Source organism: Vidua macroura, chromosome 15 (assembly GCF_024509145.1).
Source record: "Vidua macroura isolate BioBank_ID:100142 chromosome 15, ASM2450914v1, whole genome shotgun sequence".
NCBI lineage: Eukaryota > Metazoa > Chordata > Aves > Passeriformes > Viduidae > Vidua > Vidua macroura.
This window is the reverse complement of record NC_071585.1, coordinates 15,426,741-15,444,935: the sequence shown is the minus strand read 5'-3', so window position 1 is coordinate 15,444,935 and position 18,195 is coordinate 15,426,741. Positions and strand designations below refer to the sequence as shown.

At 63.3% G+C, this 18,195-nt stretch overlaps 1 protein-coding gene across 3 annotated transcripts; it reads right to left on the bottom strand.

Moving 5' to 3' along the window:
* Positions 1 to 479: 479 nt before the first annotated feature.
* On the bottom strand, positions 480 to 16,077 carry CPLX2 (complexin 2). Of its 3 annotated transcripts, XM_053990868.1 has the most exons (5): positions 15,929 to 16,077; positions 11,345 to 11,442; positions 2,736 to 2,843; positions 2,071 to 2,246; positions 480 to 1,899 (listed from the first exon to the last, which is right to left on the bottom strand). In XM_053990868.1, the coding sequence occupies exons 3-5, from the start codon at positions 2,764 to 2,766 to the stop codon at positions 1,702 to 1,704; spliced, it is 405 nt and encodes a 134-aa protein (XP_053846843.1). In that variant the 5' UTR covers positions 2,767 to 2,843; positions 11,345 to 11,442; positions 15,929 to 16,077; the 3' UTR covers positions 480 to 1,701. The 3 variants fall into 3 exon arrangements, with proteins under 3 accessions (XP_053846843.1, XP_053846845.1, XP_053846844.1); XM_053990870.1 differs by lacking the exon at positions 11,345 to 11,442; XM_053990869.1 differs by lacking the exons at positions 11,345 to 11,442; positions 15,929 to 16,077 and adding an exon at positions 4,912 to 4,974.
* Between the last annotated feature and the right edge of the window lie 2,118 nt (positions 16,078 to 18,195).

Below are 18,195 nucleotides of genomic sequence, written 5' to 3'. Positions count from 1 at the left end.
GGCACATCAGTCAGAGCTGAAGCTGGCACCAAGCTGAAGCCTCCCAAGCTATGCCAAACCTGGGCACTGCCAGGGCCTCTGCCTTGGTGTGGGGGCATGAGATGAACCATGCCCACAGCCTTGTGTTCCCCTCTTGGAGTGGTGGAATGCTGTGACCCATCAGAAATAACCCTTGGACCCCTGGGTATCGCCAGTCATTGAGTGAGGGAAGTCCTGGAGTCAAGGAGAAGGGGGAGAAACCCTCACGCTATATCTGTGGGACATCCCTTTTGTCCCAGCCCCAGAGAGGACAGATGCCTGTGGAGGAGGAAGGCAGCAGGAATGAACAGGACTCTGGGAGCCACATTTGGCTGCTTCCTGCACCTGTAGAGGCCTGGCTGGGGGCCAACCCACGTGTGATGAGCTGCAACCCTGAGGTTGTGGGGGTGAGGGAGCTGACGTGGGGGCCCAGGAAAGCAAGGGATGAGAAGAGGCTGGAGCAATGTACAAATCCCTTTATTTTATTAGTTCGTCAAAGACTAGTTCGAGCAGGATGGTCACAGCATGTCTGTGGGGCCCCGAGCTGCCCGCCATCTCCTGGGAGGGCCCTGGTGAGCGGCTGGGGGCCGTGGCTGAGGAAGCACAGGGAGGGGGAGCACGGTGTGGCAAGAGAAGGGCTGGGATGAGGGCGTGCCCCTGCCTCCCCCCGTTGGGGTGCAAGCAGCAGCTCCGGGGACATCCCAGGGCACTTGCCCAGGGATCCCTTCCCAGGCCCAGGGACCCATGTGTCCAGCGTCGGGTGAGGGCAGCCGGGTACTCCCAGCCCAGGACTGGCTCAGCAGCTCTCGGCCCCGCGCTGGCTTTATTGCAGGGGGCAGAGTGGGGGTCCCAGCAGCACGGCGAGGGGCGCCGCGGGTGGCCCCCAGGGACAGTGGGGACTCGGGGGTGGGAGTCTGAGCAGCGGACACGAGGACGCATGGAGCGACGGGGCACACCCTGGCACAGAGACACTAATGCGAGGACGGGGGCCAGCGGGGCCAAGACACAGACGAGCGAGCGGCGGGGACGGGGGGACGAGGCAGGGGGGCCCCTGCCCCGCGCGTGCCTTTGTACACGGTTGGCGGAGCGCGGCGCCCGCTCCTCCCGGTGCTGAAGTATTGCAGTCTAACTGATATGGCTTTAACTATGGGGCCAGAGATGCGGGGAGGGGGTCCCCTCCAACCCCCCGATGCAGGGGCACACCGGGCAGCCCCGGGGGACCCCCGTGCCCGACGACTGGGGATGGGGGAGCTGCGGGCAGGGCGCCTGGCTTTGTGCTTTGGGCTTGGCCCAGGGCAGGAGGGGGGCAGGGGGATGGCAGTGTTGGGGACGGGGACAGGCGAGCAGACGCCTGCTGGGGTCCCCTGGGAGAAGAGAAGGGGCAGGGCAGGGGGCACGAGGAGCCACCCCGGGGGGGCTGGTAGGGCCTAGCCTGCCGCGAGGTTACATCAGTGCATTTGGTCCCGGTTCGCCCTGTCCGGCCAGGGCTGCTCCCCTTTGGCGTGGCGGGGGGGCCCTGCCTGGACGGGACGGGGCGGGCTTTTGGTCTGGTTGGGGGACAGGGCAGGAGGGGATGGGAGGGGGTGTGGGGACACCCTCTCTGGAGCAAAGGGAACTGATGGAGGAGTTGTAGGAGAGAGGGCGCCCGTGCCCCAGCACCCTATGGCAGGGTTGACGGTGCTGTTACTTCTTGAACATATCCTGCAGTGGGCCGGGCAGGTACTTGAGGACGGTGTCCAGGATGCTCTCCTCCTCCTCCTCTTCCTCGTCCCCACAGCCTGCCGGGATCGCCTTCTTGGGGCGCGTCAGGCTGCCCTCACACGGCTGCTCCAGAGCAGCTTTCTCCTCTGCTTCCTTCTCCTCCTTCTTCTTCAGCCCGTACTGAGAGGACACAGGCTCTCAGCAGGGCAGGCAGTGGGCACTGCCTGCGCTGTGCCCCGTGCCCATCGCCACCGACTTGGGCCACCCTCCTCCCGGCCATGCCGGCTCCCTGTCCCAGCCCCACCCCGGCTGCCACAGGCAGGGGCGGGCACAGGGGGGGTGTGTGCCCACCTTGTCACGGATCTGCTGCCGGACTTTCTCCCGCTCCGCTTCCATGCGGGCGTGCTTGGCTTTCCGCTCCTCCTCCTGCTGGCGCAGGGCCTCCTGCCTCTCTTCCTCCTTCTTCTGCGCGTCGGGGTCCTTCTCCTCCTCACCCCCCAGCATCTTCCCCATGTCCTTGGTGGCCCCTGTGCATAACGAGACCCTTGGTTGGTCCCCAAGGGTGCTGCAGCCTGGTGCTGCTGCCAAAGCCCCTGCAGCAGCAGGGAGGGCAAGGAGGCCCCTGGCAAGGAGGACGTGGGACATCCCCAGGGCCACCTGTGTCGAAGTGGGCTGCAGGCAGGCTCGGGAGGCAGTGGGGATGGGGAGTGCCACAGGCTGGCTGTTCTGCCCTCATTCAGTGTCAGCTGGGGGAGATGCCAGCAGCTCCTTCTTCAGCACCCAGGGGATTTGCAGGGGAATCCCACTTCGTGGCAGAAGAGGCAGGATTCCCCAGCCAGCCGCTGACGGCACTGGAAATGGGAAATCTGGAGGACTCCAGCAGCACCTCCCCACTGCCGGTGGCTCTCTGTGTGACTCTGTCCCCTTGCCATGTCCCTCCCACTGTGCTACTGGGGTGCTGGGCCAGCATTGCTCCCGGAGAGGGGACCCTTGAGGGGGGAACAGCTCCCACTCACCGCCCAGCGCTTGCTTCATGACGAAGTCCATGGTGCCGGTGTGTGCGTGTGGCTAGGCCAGTGCCCAGCGCTCATCCACCGCTGTCCGGGCTTGCTGACCTGGGCCACCTGTGCAGGCAGAGAAGGACAGGACATTCTAAGGTTCCCTGCTGCCCAGGCTGAGCGATGGAATGATCTCTGGGGCTGCGCTTTGCACTCTCTGCATCCTCAGCGCAAATACCTTCCAGGACGGGCAGAGGGAGGTTCTGGGGTCTGCAGGCAGAGAGTGACTGCCTGCTCCCCTCAGCCCCCTCCTTACATCCCTTCTTGCCTTGAGAACCTGTGGAGGCACCAAGGCAGGGACTCCAGAGGGATGTTCCACCTCAGCACTGCCCTTGGTGTGGCACCAGGAGCCCTGGCGTGCTGCTTGGGGGCTGGTGGGATGGGGACCCACCACGCCACCATGCACTGTGTGCCCCTGCTTTGCGGGAGGGAGTGACAGACCTTGTCTGGGGGTGCCAGGGTGGCACGGCCGGACCCGGGGTGCTGTGTGTGCGCGTGTGTCTACGGCAGTGCGAGCGCTCTGCAGAGGGATGGGGAAGAGGCTGTTGGCGGGCTGCGGCAGTGCTTGGGGGCTGCAGGGGTTGCAGGCGGCAGCCTGCGACTGTGTGTGTGATCCACGCGGGTGCTGCGGGTGGGTGACACCGTGCAGGGGCGCTGCCTGTGCAGGACGGAGCGGGTGCGCGCCGTGTCTGCGCACGCTGCGCGTGAGCTCTGCGTGCAGGCTGTGTTTGCTCCAGAGGTGTGTTTGCGGGTGCCTGCAGGCTGTGTTTGCATGCGGGGTGCGTGCACACACGCGTGTGGATAAGTTTGTGGGGCTGCAGATTGCGTGTGCCCCCGTGATGTGCGGGTTTGCAGCCTGTGTGCAAGCTTTGAGCGTGTGCGAGTTTTGGGGTCTGCGGGCTCTGCGGATGTGTGTGCACGCAGGGTTGTGGGCTGTGTCTGTGTGCTGGCTGTTTGTGCTGCGGGTGTGCGTGTGTTTGCACACTCGGGGGGTGCTGCAGGATGTGTTAGTGTGAGTGTGGCGGGGTTGTGTGTGCAGGTCCGTGGGTTTGCAGGCTGCACAGGGGGCTGTGCACGCAAATTTGCAGACTGTGTCGCGTGTGTGTACGTGTGGGGGTGTTGCAGGCTGCTTGTGTGCTCTGTGTGTGTGTGCATGCGGGGGATTACAGGCAGAGGGTGTGTGTGGGGTTGCCCGTGCCCCCCACGTGCCCCGTCTGAGTGGGGTGCTGCAGGCTGTGCTCGGAGCCTGGGGGTGCAGTTTGCAGCGTGTGTGTGTGTGTGTGTGTGTGTGTGTACGTGCCCGGTGGGTGCCGCAGCCCAGCGGGTACCCCCACCCCGGCTCCCCAGAACCCCACTGGGGCTGGGGGCGCTGCACGAGCTGTGACCCCGGGAAGTTTGCTGCTGCCAGCCCCCGGGCACCCCGCAACAACCCGGGGTCTCCTCCGGGCAGTAGAGTGCTGAGCCCTGGGACTGCAGCGGGGGCTTGGGGGGCACCGGGGACGGGGGAACAGCGGAGAACACAGGGACACGGGGGCCGTAGGCAAGCACGGGGAGCACCGGAGCACTGGGGTCGCGTCGCGGGGGGGGGGGGGGGGGGGGGGGCTTGTAGCGATAGCGGGGTATGTGGGAGACATCGGGAGGTGCACGGGCGGCGCAGGGGGAACACAGCAAACGGGGGGAACACCGGCAGGCACCGGGATACCGGGGCCACAGGGGCTGCAGAGACGCAGGAGACACGGGGGGGCGCCGGGAAGGCGGGGGACAGCGGGGACACGGGACATAGCGGACACCCAGCATGCGGGGGACACCGGGACCGCAGTGGGGTGCGGGACCCGGGGGGCGCGCCGCCGTGGAGGGGGAGGGGGGATGGAGCGCAGGCACAAGGACGACCAGGGGGGAACCGGGGTCGGAGGACACACACCGGGGCCGCAGGGGACACCAGGGAGGAAGGGGAACGCGGGGACACGGGGAAGGCGGGACCGCGCGGGGGGCGAGGGTCGCGCCGGGGACGCGGTGCCGCGGGGACCCCTCTCCCCCCACCCCATCCCGGTGTCTGCGGCGCGGGGCCCCGCCCGCCGCCCGGGGCCGCCCGGTGCCGCAGCGGCGGCGCTGTCCCTTCAGCACCGGCACTCACCGGCTCCGCCGCCGCTCGCCGCTGCCGCCGCTCCGCCCCGCCCCGCCCCGCCGCGGCCCGGCCCCCTCCCGCCCCCGGCGGCACGCGTGGGCCCGCCCGGAGCGACACCCCCCGCCACCGCGCGGACCGGCCCCCCGCGGGGGCGGCGGGATGCGGGACCCCTCCCGGGAAACGCCGCACGACCCCCGGGAAACGTCCCGGGGAGCCCCGCACCGCTTGCCAGGCTGCGGACGGGGCCCCCTCGGACACCACCCCGCGCTCCCGCAGCGGAGGGACGGGGCAAGCGCCTCCTGCGCGGGGTTAATGATTCACCGCCGCGGCAATTAACGGGCGAAACGAGGCAATAATCTGCCGGAGGTGCCCCCAGTCCCGCACCCCCCGGCTCCCTCACTCGACCCCCCGACCCGCAGCTCCCCGGCCCTCCTCTGCAGCGATGCGGGGCGGCTGCGGAAGTTTAATTAAAGTCCCTGATAAATCATGTCACCCTCCCTCCCCCTTCCGCCAAGAGCTGCCGCTCGGGGGCCCTAGCTTTGGATTTTTGGTGCTGTTCCCCCCGCGGAGCTCCCAGAGCAGGTTTGGGGTGCTCAGAGAGGGGATGCCAGAGGGAGTCTACGGTGGCATCGAGGATATGATGCCCACGGAGCTCAGAACCCCCTTCAGCGAAGGGTTCCCGGGCAGGAAATGGGGTGCACCACCCTGCCTGGCCCCCCTGCACCTGCCCGAAGGGAGATGGGCTCCTGCAGCCCCTCCTGTGTTCCTCCCCTGCAGTGCAGGACAGGACTCCCCGGGTCCTTTGTCCCGATGCATAGGGACGGTGTGTGCTCCTCAGAGCGAATGCCGGTGCCTCCTAATTAATCCAGCTCTGGGATCTCAGAGACAAGATGAGCCCCGTGCGAATCACGTTAGTGGTACTTGGAGCCGGGCTTTGGGATAGCTGGTGTTTAATGGTGAGGCTCTGGACTAGCAACCTGTGGGGGCCCAGAAGGGTGCTGGAGAGGGTCTGGGTGCGGGGTCCTTTCAGGGATGCCCCCCCCCTAAACGTGGGAGGCTGCAGGGAGCTGGGACAGGCTGCAGCTGCCCCCACAAGCCCCTTGGGGTGGGCTGTGGAGATGCTGCCAGTGCTGCTGGGGCTGCTGTGGGAAGGCTGGGGGTGATGCAGGATGTGGGGCAGGAATGGGGGGACATCTCGCAGCCAGGGGGACCAAAACTGGCTTGCAAGTGCCACCTCCACACACAGAGATCCACCGACAGATCTGTGTGTGCGCACCCGCTGCCAGCTCCAGCTTCAACGCACCAGCTCCCCCAGACAACTCCCAGCACAGAGACAGCACATCAGGGACTTGTCCCTCTTGTTCACCCGCTCTCACTACTCCCAGAAACACCCCCTGGCACAATCCATCTCCGCCAGCCCCGAGCCCTCAGCCTGGCATTGACCAACAACTCCTTTTTCCACCTCCAAGGCAAAAAAGCCTCCTGCCCTCGTGCCCAGCACCGCTCTGGCTGCTGGCAGCTGGTGGGACGGGCATGTGGGCGGCAAGACAGGCCTGTGCTTGGCCCGCCCGTCTGTCCGTCCGTCCGTCCGTCCGTCCTGCGGCAGCCCTGCTCCGGGCGTTGACGTCAGCGCTCCCGGCAGCCGGGCGGTGGGCGGGCGGCACCGCTCCTATTGTATTAAAAATAATACAGCGGAGCACAAATTCATTACAGATAAGTGTGACAGCCAGGAGGAATTAACGAGCCCGTCTCTCAGCGCCTGACAAACGCCTCCTTTTGTTCCTGGGATGGGTCCTTGAGTCTTTCAATCTTTGGAGGTGCCTCGGCTCATTAAGCACATCCTCCTCCAGTAGATCCCAGTGTGCCAGAGAGGACTGCTCCCAGTATCAGCTGGGGCCAAACTGGCAGGGACATCCCTTGTGCCAGTGCCCAGTGCTCAGTCAGGCTTGCCTTTCTTGGGAGTCAGTGGCCTGGGGTACTGTCCCCAAGCACTGTCCCCACGTGGGGTGTGGGGTGGCCAGGGGGAGGTGGGCGAAGCAGCCCCCGTCCCTGCTGCTGCGGGAAGCACGAGGCTCGTGTGAGCTGAGGCCACCCGCCCCAGCACTCCAGCTGCCAGTGCCGGCAGTGCAACCACAGCTGCTGGGCTGGTGGGCACCCTGCTCTGCCCTGCTGGCCAGGCTTCCATGGGAAGAGCAGCCAGCAGCCCTGGGCATTGCCTCCTGCCCTGCACACCCCTGCTGCGGGACAGAGATGGATCCAGGGGAGCCCCACAGTCCCAGAGCTGAGCTAGCTCCGGCTGGTGTTTGGGGGATGCTCCTGGTGCTTGTGCCCAGTGTGGGCACTCCTTTGGGCCCAGCTGTTCCTTGGCATCATCCTGCGCAGTGTCACCTGCTGGGTGGCTGCCTGGAGCTGCTGGGGGAGGCAGGAAGGGAAGGGATGTGGAGAGGTGTGAGGGGCTGGGTAGCAGCACCGTAGCCAAATGGAGGAGGAAGCTCTGAGCACCGCCAAGCCCTGCAAGTCGCCTCTGTGGAGTTAGCACAGGTGCCAGGGCCCCAGCACTTCTGTGCTCCACTCCACGCTGGCGCCCAGGGAGGGAATGGGGTTGGCTGGTGCCACCACATCGGCCACAGCATCTGCTGTCAGCAACGCCTGAGTGGCACCTGCCTGCTGGCATCGTCCCCATTGTCCCCTGACAGCCAGATCGGGACCCTGCAAGGTCACAGCCTCTGTGGGCCCTTGCAAAGCTCCCAGGCAGAGGGAATACCTGCACCCATCCCTGCAGCACTGCCAGCCTAGCCTGCTGTCACCCATTAGCCCTGGGCAGTTATTTCACTTATCCGCCCCACAACATCTTTGTAGAAAATAATTATTGGTCCTTCTCATTGCACCGAGGGATTAAAAGTGGTTAACTCCATTTCCAAAGGCTTTGTTATGTTGGTTTTCCCTCAGCTGCTGCACAAGGCGATTTCCACAGTGCCACTTAGGCAGCTTTTATCAGGTTGTCTTCTGGAGGTAATTGGGTTTTTCAGGAGCCTGTTTAAAATTCGTAACCCAGCCTCTTAAACAAAACAAAAACAGCAGCGGGGAGAAGAGGAAGAGGCAGCACGAAACATGCAGCAGCTGCAGCCTCTGAAGAGCAGCTCTGGTCCCTTGGGGCTGGCACCCGGCGGGGGCAGGGACAGGGGCAGGCACCAGCCGTGCTGTGAGATCAGTCTGGAGACAGCCCCTCCAGCTCAGCGGCTGAGCACAGACTGCTCAGGGACAGGGGGGACCCGGCGTCACTCCCTCATGCTGTGCTCAGGGCGAGGAGAGTCTGTGGTGCTCAGAGCCACCCACATCCAGTCCCTGGGGATGCCGGGGCCACCACTCTGCCCCTGCAGCAAGTCAGAGACCCCCCAGCACACGTGAGAGAGACCCCAGCACCCACTCAGCCGTTGTCACACCCATGCCAGACACGGGGTGCGAACGTGGTCTCACCCTTTGCTCAGCACTCGCCGGGAGCCCTGCGGCTCATGCCATAGCTTGACCCCCGCTCCACCATGAAGCTCCCAGCTATGGCAGGGCCCCTGACCTCACGAGGGAGGGACAGAGCAAATGGGTAAAAACCACCCTTATGGGGTAACTTCTGCTAGCCCCAAGCCCTGAAGGTCTCCCTGGCTCTGGGCTTTGCTGGCTGGCTTGGTGGGGGATCCCGCTGCCCATCCCGTGCACCCCTGCAGCCAGAGGGGCTCTGGGCTGACACTGCGGCTGTTACTGCTCCCCTGCATCACGACACGGGTCCATCTGCATTACTGCCCATCTGCACTGCTGCCACAGCACTCTGGCTGACCTGCCTGCCCTCTCCTCGTTGGACACGGGGTGCATTGTGCACCCCCAGCTCATCCCTGTCCCCCTCCGTGCTGTGGGGTGCAGTGTGGTTTGGGGAGCCAGTGGCCGGCAGGGAGCTGCCACAGCAGATGGTCGGTGGGGCTGGATCACGGAACTGCACGCCCGAGGGCTGTCCCCGGGGGGGTCATTCACAGGAGCCCCGTCACGCACCTGCTCGTCCCAGCCGCGCCTGGAGCCGGGAGGCTGCGGCTGACTGACGGAGGGATGGGCTGAGGAGAGGACCGAGCCCGTGGCTTCCAGCTGTTCCCAGCATGGCGGCGTCCCAGGAGGATAGCAGAGAGAGAGGGGTGCTCCCAGGGCTGCTCAGCCCCCCAGAGCTCCCCAAAATTGCCATCTATGCCTACGTCTGTGTCACACAGTGATGCAGGGGCTGAATCTCCCAGCGAGACCTCCCAAGGGGACAAGGGACTCAGCTCCAGGCTCCAGCTAAGAAGACTCCAGAGTGGCTGGGATGTCAGCCGTGGTGTGACCGAGCACCTTGGCTTTGCCACCGTTGCTCTGTGCCCTGTGATGTGGAGCTCTGCTCACCCAGCACCCGTCTCAGAGCCACCCAGAACCCCAAGGAGCCCACATGAGCGCTGGGGCACGCTGGGATGGACCTGTGAGTGCCAGGGGGACCCTGCTGGGATGGACCTTGCCACTCAAGTGCTGCAGTGGTGACTCCTGATCCCCGCAGCTCCTGACTCCCAGCGTGTGTCCGGTGCCTCTGTGCCGTGCATTATTAAACAGAGGCGCTGCAGCCCCTCGCTGTTTATCCTGGTGTGCCTGTGTGGGGACAGGCTGTGGTGGCTTGCTGCAGACTCAGCTGCCAGCAGGTCTGGCCAGCTCCCCAAACAGGTTTATGACCCCTGGCATTACTCACCTGGCCACTTCCAACCCCCCATCCTGCATAGGATGGATCCCACCTCCCTGAGGAGCAGACACTGCGTTCACCTTGGTGCTCTCACCTGGGCTGCGCTGCCCTGCCCGCGCAGCAGGTACAGCATTTCCATCCCCATCGCCTCTACAAGGGCACACTGGCGCCGAGTCCACCCCATCAATATTTATGGCAGGCACGCACACCCGCGCAGCTCTGCAGGGGCCGGTGCGGAGCCGAGCTGGGCGCAGCACACCAGACACTGCTTGGGAAGCAGACAAAAGCCCCCTGAGCCCCTGTGCTGCCTCTCCAGCGCCTCACCCTGTGCACACGTGGATTTTCATCCTTGCCACACTGACAGGGCCCGTGCAGGCACCAGTGACTGAGGTGGTCAGGACTGTGTGGGTAGTGGATGCACAAGGATCATCTCCTGGCTCTGTGTCAGCATGGGATTTGGGCACCCACTCCCCACAGAAAGCCTCAAAGTGGTTATACCCACCCTCATTTCACTGACAGGAAAAAGACATGAAGGACAAGGGTGTGACTGGCTCAAGGCTGGGCATCCAGGTCACAGCAGAGCAATGGCAGCCCCCACCTGTCCCCTCTCCAGCCAAAACTCCCTAAAAAATGAGACCCTTGGCACTGCTCCCCTGAGGTTCAGCCTTGTGCTGATAGAGTGTTGCTTTTGCAATGATCCTGAAGGCTCTTTGGGGCACCTGAGTTGAGGACAGAGATTGGGGTGCTTTGACCCCTCTCTGTAGCACCAGTGCTGGGGAGTGGGAGGGAGTGAGGAGCAGGGATGCTTGACCCAAACTCCCAGCCTGGCTCTGGGAGAGCATCTGCCTTCTGTGGGGGAAGGGCTCATTGCATCCCGTGAGAGGGGGGATTTGGGAGCCCAGAACGCCCCATGGCCTGGGCAACAGAGCTGGGTAAGGGGGCAACACCAGGGACACCTTGATGGCAGCAGATGGCTGCATGGTGGGGGGCTCCATGGCAGCGTGGGGGGGACATCTGGGTGCTGGGCTCAGGCCAAGCTGCAGCTCGGTGGGAGCAGGATGAGCCTGAGCTGCCCTGGCCGGGGAGGTGGGGACACCAAGGAGCAGCTGGGGTGGGTGTGGGGCTTGCTGCCCACCCCAGCTGAGACTTCCCCCAGCCTGCCTGTGCTCGGGGTTTGGGTTTCTGCTGTGGCGTGACGCTGGACAGGCACCATGCTGCTCCAAGAGCTGCTGGGGCTTGGGCCAGAAAATTCATTCTTGGCTGCTTTCAGAGGGGTTTGGCTCGTACCTTTCCCATCTGGGGGCTTTCAAATGGAAAAAAAAAAAAAAAAAAAAAAAAAAAAAAAAAAAAAAAGAAGAAAGGAAAAAACCCCTGGCCCTGTGCCACCTCCACAGTCACCATCACTTGCCATGGTCTCCAGGTGGGACCGTGCCCAGCATTTGCCAAGAGCCTGAGCCGGTCCTCTCTCCCATGGCCTCTGCCTGGTCCTGAGCTGCTTCAGGTGCCACTTGGCTGCATCAGAGTGTCACCAAGATGAGACCCCCCCCCCCCCCCAGTCTTGGGTGACCTGACTGGCTCCACTGAGGCAGCCCCAAGTGGTACCTCTGAGCCTCCCCATCCGTCCCATGGCTGTGCTGTGCCCCCCACACCACGGGGAGTGAAATGGCCCCCCAGCCCCCCAAGAGCCACAGCGCTGCCTACCTTGGTGTGTGCAGCACCAGGAGTCTGCTGCTTCAGCACCTAACGCAGGGGGACAAGGACCTCGTGGGGGTGGCTGGGCATCGCAGGGAGAGCAGGGCCTGGAGAGACACCGACAGCGAGAGCATGAGTGCCTTGGAGGGGCCACAGCACCCGGTGGCATAGACAAAGTGGCACCACTTGATGGGCGGGCAGACAGAGCACACCACTGCTTGCTGCCCTCTCCTCCACCTGGGTGGGTCTGTGTGCTCCCTGCATCCCGATCTCCAAGGATGGGAGCAACCTGCTGCCCAGAGCCACCATCTCCCTGCAGGTGAGAGCCCAGCAGGGTGTGCAGAGGGTGACAGGCTGCAGGAGGTGGCAGCTCATCAGGTCATCTCCTGGATCAGGGGTACCCACTCTGCTGCTGGCAGAGGGCTCCTGGCCATCTCTGCAGGTACCTGGCAGTTCAGATGCCTTCATTAAAAATTTAGAGGGCTCTCAACTCTTTCAGGGTTTTAAAATTTCACATTAGCTCAGCCTTCCTTAGCTTGCACATGATGAATTTCTTCTTTGGAGAACATAATGGCAAGTTAAAACAAGCCACCAGACAAAAGTCCTTGCTCAGACTCAGCAACTGGAGGAAACCTGATGTTGCTTTGGGCTCCCCACTCATGCTGGACCTCAGGAAACTTCTGTCTGAGGATCTCATCCCGTCCTCAAATGTCCTTGAAATCCCCCTGTGATGCCTGGGGAGATGCAGGGGGATGCTGGCCTGGGCAGGGGCTGTGCAGGGTCCCTGGGTACCAGGGTTCTGGGTGCCACGCTGGCAGTTTCTGGGGTGGGCTGTCCCTCTGGTGCGGCTCATGTCACTGTGACATGTGTCATGAGCATGATTTCTCCTCTGCAACTCGAGGAGCAGGTTCCTGGGGAAGTTACAAATTCATCCTGACTTCAAGCAAAGGCTTTTCCTCCACCCTGGGGAAGGAGGGAGGCTTTGGCAAATTGGAGATAAATAAATGACCCAGGGGAGCCAGGGGAAACATGGGCAAACACCGACGCTGTGCAGGAGCAGGGGCTGGGGTGGATGGAGCCTGCATTTTTAAAAGCTTTACAGAGCAGGGATGCCTCATTCCAACCCTGGGAGCAGGAGACACTGACAGCCCCTGGGAACAGGGTTTGGGGAGGTTGGTCCCAGTGGGACCTGCGAGGAGACCCCAGAACGGTGAATGGTGCACTGAGAAATGCAGTGCTGAGAGCTCAGCCTGGAAAGAGCTCAGCAGCAGCATGAAGGTGACCTTTGCTGGGGACAACCACTGCCTCCTTTGGGATGTGGGAAGGCTCTGGAGCAGGATAGGACAGGCTGCAGAGAGCTGCAGGGATGTGCTTCTAGGGGCGTCTGGTTTCCAGACAGCGCCGTGCCAAGGAGACAGCTGGGCTGGGACAGAATCAGATTGGCTCTGCTGGCCATGGCCTGGGGTGCAGATCAGCAGAGATTTATTTGCTGAAACCCCAGAGGGTGGGAAGAGCAGGAACACCCTGCCCAGGCACCTGAGAGAATGCAGAGAGAGTCCTGAGGGGTGCTGCTCCCATCCCTGCAGGGTATTTTTTATTTCAGCCAGACCAAAGAGTTTTTTTATCTCCTTTGTGATAGGCAGAGCCTGCCAGTGCCATGAAGATGCATCTCACCTGGGCAGCTGCACTAGCTCAGTCTGTCTGTCTGTCCAGGCAGCCAGACACCTACCACAGCCAAGGCAGAGGACAGGGAACAGCAGAGCAGGGTGATGGTGCCTGAACACCCCCAGCTGCAGGGACAGCAGTGCCCCCAGCTGCTGGCAGGGATGTTTTGATCCAGTCTGGACATAAGACACAGTATCCAGGGAAAACTTAATGCTTGAGATGAGACATTAGTGAGTCCACAGCTCTTCTGCTTTGGCACATCCAGCACCCTGCATGAGTAGCTGAGCTTGTCCAAGTGTCTGAGAGGAGGGGAGGCTGGGGAAGGAGGAGGGTGAGCAGTGAGGTGCATGGGCTGAGAAACTCAGGGCACATCTCAAAGCACTTCCCCTGCCTAAGGGAGATGCTCCTGGGACCTGCAGCAGTTTCCTGTCTGGGCAGCAGGTGAGAGGGAAGGTTCAGAGTCACAGTGTTTGGGGAAAGCGCTGTCTTGCTGGCAGTGTGCTGTGCTGGTCTCACACAAGGGTGCAGAGGACTTGGGGTGCCATGCCACACTGGGCAGCCCCCAGAGGCATTCCCCAGTTGAGGTCTGTACCTGAGCTGACCTGCCTTGCCTTCAAAAAGCAGAGATCCTCAGCCTCAAACATCTCAATACCTCTTGCACAATTCCTCCTGCCTCAGACTGGGGCAGGTCTGGGTCACACCATTGTGGGGCTCTGGGATTTGGCTGAGATGAGCAATATTTCTGAGCCTCTGGTGACTGTCACAGAGGGGCTGGTGACACCATTTAGGGACGGATGGACCCGCTGGTCTGGCTGTGTGCAGGAGGAGCAGGGTAGTGCAGAACAACACAGCAAAGGTGACAGTGGCTCCTGGCAAGGCACAGCCTGGAGAGCCCACAGCTGGACAAGGGAGATGGTCTGGGTCTCTGCAGGCAGGAAGGCTCCGTGGGACCAGGAGAGGCAGAGGGGAAAGCTCCTGGGACGAGCCAGCAGAGAGTGCTCAGGCTAGAGCAGCCCGCAGGAGCACAGCTTGTTTACCCTGGCTGAGCAGGCCTGATTGCTCTCTATAAATACACCCGGAGAATAAACACCGGGGAGGGAGAAGGATCATTTAAACTCCAGGATGATGCTGGCATAAGAACAAATGGGAAGGCCTGGCCAGGAACACAGAGGCTGTGGGCGAGAGCAGAGATCCTCTGGCCACGGGGAAGATCCTCTGGGTCCAGCCCTGGCTGCTGGGGAAGTGTGTGATGCCCAAGGGCTTGGGCTTGGTGCCAGTGGGAGAGGCAGCAGCCTGGGCTGCAGTGACCATGCTCTCCTGCCATACCAGACCTCCAGAGCTCCAGGCCACAGGGGAACATGGGTGCCCGGGGGTAGGAATGTGCCACACTGCCAGTGATCACCGCCTCTTCCCCAGGACTGGACCTCTGCTGGGACTTCTCATCTCCAGAGCTTAAACCAGGCTGGGCAACTCAACACAGCTCCTCTTGGCTCCTGATATGGGCCTGGTGGGCTTTGCCTGGCAGCAGCCTCTGCAGAAACCCAGGGAAGAGCCAAGGTGTGAACCACAATCATCCTCCAGTGCTGTGAGGTGTTCCGAGCTCTGTCTGCTCAGGGTCATTTCAATACTAATGTCATCAAGCAAGGCAGTCGAAGAAACAAACACTCGGCCCACAGCCAAGTGAGACTTTGAGACATTTTTCTGTGCCAGTTTGTCTCAGCTGAGCCATCTCCAGTTTCCCCAGGAGGGTGAGGGTAAGACACTGTGAACAGTGCTACTGGATGGGGACTGAGCTCCTTTGTTTCCATACTGGAGCCTGTCCTGGCACCCCTTGGGGTCCTGCAGCCTCCGAGGCACAAGGGCAGGTTTGGCAGGGAGGACACTTCTCTGCTCCCTGAGCCCAGCCCATCCTTCCTCATCCTCGATTTGCCAAGCCCAGCACCTCAGCTTGACTCGAATCACTCCGGTTCCTTCACCAGCCCTGGCCAGCAGCTGGTGGAGCCTGACTACGGAGCCTGGCTGGTTGCAGGGAGAAGCCCTGAGCCCCGAGCCCTGTTCTGAGCGACGGTGCCAGCCCTGCTTCTCTGCTCTGACTCACCACACTGCCAGCCTCGGGCAGTGGCTGCCCGGTCACGCTCGTGCCATGCGGGTGGCACTGCCACCGCGTGCTGCCAAGGCCTGAATCACGGCAGCCACCTGCCCTTGTGCTGCAGCCGTGGTGCTGGGGACACGGCGGGGAGAGGGGCTGGAGTGTGGGGCTTAGGAGGCGCCTTGTAGGGACAGTGCAGAGGGGAGAGGGGTTGAATCTCAGGGGACTGGGAACGGTGAAGCTGGAATGCTCCACCAGTGGTTGGACTTAGCCGTGGAGAGCAGGGTGGAGGAGGGAGCCTCTGATGGGGAGGCATGGGAAGAGTCCGGCAGGCACCGGAGATCCCCACGGCAGAAAGGAGCACGGAGCCTCCCGGCTGCGGGCAGGGGGTGACGGCGGGATCAGATCTCATCCTCTCCCTGCCCACAGCCCCGCTCTGCGGAGCCCCCCCCTCAGGGCATGGCCGGGCACAGAGGGGCTGGAGGGGGTATCCAAAGCCCGGGTCCGGGGGTGACAGCCCTTCTCCTGCCATCCCCTGCACACCGGCGTGTCCCCCCTCCCCAGACCTGCGGGTGGGCAGCCCGGGGGCGCGCCGCTCAGCTCTGCATCCTGCACCCGCACCCCGCACCACCTGCATGGTTCCCCGCATCCCGCATCACCTGCGTCCTTCCCCGCATCCCGCCCCGCATGCCGCATCCCGCCGCTCCGCGGCCGCCGCCCCGTTATATAAGCCGGCGGCCCCGGGAGGCTCGGCGGGCCGATCCCCGCGCCCGTGCCCGGCCCCCCCGGGCTCTGCGGCACGGCGGGCCCGGCACGGCCCGGCCCGGTCCCGCACCCACCTGGCTGGCTCGGCGCGGCTCCGGTGCGCCCCGTCCGCCCCCGGCGCGGAGAAGGAGCCGCCGCCGGAAGGGAGGCGGGAGCCGTAGCGGTACAGGGGGGGCCCGGTGCTGGCTCCCCCTCCGCCGCACGGCCTCCCGGGCGGGGCCGCCTCCGTGCCCGCCTCCGGACCGCCCCGCGCCCCGGGCGGCAGCCCCCGGCCCGGCCTTCCGCCCCGGTACCGGGCGGGTTCCCTCCGGTACCCGGTAATTGCTCCTCCAGTACCGAGATGCTCTCTCCCCGCTATTCAACCATCCGCCCCCTGCAACCCGGCTGTGCCCCCCTCACCCCGCATCACCCCCGGTTCGTGGCGTCCCTCCCAGTACCGCTTGTGCCTACAGCTGCACCTCCAGTGCCGTGACAGCCACCCCCAGTACGTGGCCATGTCTTCCAGTACCCCATTTCTTGGCCACTCGTTTCTCCAGTATCCAGCAATTCCCCCCACTCCCCGGCCATCCCTCTGGACCCCCCGAACCTGTCCGTTTCCCTCCATCCAGCAATTCTTTCTAATATTTGCTCTCTCTGCACAGGCCCTGGTGCTTCTTTGCCCTCCTGAGTTGGTGATTCCTCTCCCACGGCACTGCCAGCCCCTCCAGAGGAGGGGTCTCTAGACAGGGCACCTCTGGGTGTCTCAGGTGCCAGGAGTGCTCCCCAAATCAGAGATCCCTGTTGCACAGAGCCCTTGCCCAGGTTCTCTCACAGGGTGTCCTGAGGAGGGGGGTGATGAAGAGCCATGAGCCCGCTGGAGCCTGCAGGGCTCACAGAAAAGCCAGGGGGGAGCAGAGGACGTGGAGGGGCTGGAGCAGGGGCTGCTCTGGGAGCTGCAGAGCTCCATGGGATGGGGATATAGGCAGGCTGGCCACGTGCTGCTGCATGGGGTAGGGAACAGCAGAAGGAGGGAGTGTGAGAAATGCAAGCCTCTTGTCCACAGAGGGTTTAAGAAGCCAAAACTCTGTTTCAGGGATTGGTGCAGAGCACGGTCAAGAGGACTGCAAGATCCCCACTGGCCTGAGGGGCTGGAACTCATCCTCCCCTTGCCCAGTCCCTCTCCACAGGCTGCTCCCTTGTGTTCCTGGCAGGCAGCTGAGGCCCTTTCCCCCGCTAGGTTTTGTTTTGGGTTTGTGGATGCTCAGAACAGCTCCCACCAAGCCCTGGAGTTGGATGCTCTGGAATTGTTGCTTTCTGGGGTGGGCTCCTTGCATGGCAACTTGTCTTTGCAATCTGTTTGGCCATTGGGATCTCTGATCGCTCTCTGGACAAGGGGGGGTTCCTGTCTCTCCCTCCTGAAAAGAGGGTGCAAGACAGCTGTGTCTTAATGCCCGAGGAGGGCTCAGCACCACGGCCCCGGGGGAGTTTGCTTCTCACATTTCCCACCCTGGGGAATCCTTCCTCCACCAGGCATCACGGCAGGGTCAGATGCGGGTCATCCGGGAGCCACCTCCGGTTATCCCTCCCTGCTCCCGCCGTGCCGCTCGTCACATCACGCAGCAGCTCACTGCACCACTCCTTCTTGCAGGGCTGCTGCGGGATGGAGAGGCTGATGAATAAATCAATCCCCCTCGGTGCTGAGGCTGCAAAACTTGGATGCGAGCAGAGGAGCAGCGCTGGGGCTGGCGACCTGACGGCCGGGGTGGCACCGCTTGTGAATTCCCCCCATGCAGCCGCCGCAGACAGAGCTGCTGCAGCCAAGTGGGCAGCTCTGATTGCCTTCTCGACATGTTTTATTTATCAAAACGCTCAATGTGCAGCTCTCTCCTGCTGTCCCACATTTTCCCCAGATTCTCCCGCCTGGAAATGGGAGCAGCGGTTTGGAGAGGAGCCGTGGGGCGCTGCTGGCTCCTCCTGAGCTCAGGGGGCAGGGGTCTCTCCGCCTCCCTGCCCTGGGCTTAGGTGAGCCGATGGCATGGCCCTGCCACACGGCTGTCACTCAGCTGCTACCGTGCCGAGTGAGGGGTCCCCTGCTGCGAGCGGAAGGACAGCGCTGTGCGACTGGCCTTTCCCGAGCTCAGGGAACACTTTTAAAGAGCAGCCAGGCTTTTGGTCCTCCTCCTGTGCTTTGCCAAGGGCAGCGGTGTCCCAGGCACATGCCAGGCGCCGCAGGAGGCTGCGGCGATGCCTCCGTGCATGGCAGAGGCTGCCTTTGACCCGGTCCTGGCCAAACTGTGGCCGCTGTCGCCGGCCCATCCTGGTTCCTGCTCGCTTTCCTCCATCGCCTCCAGCTGCCTGTGCC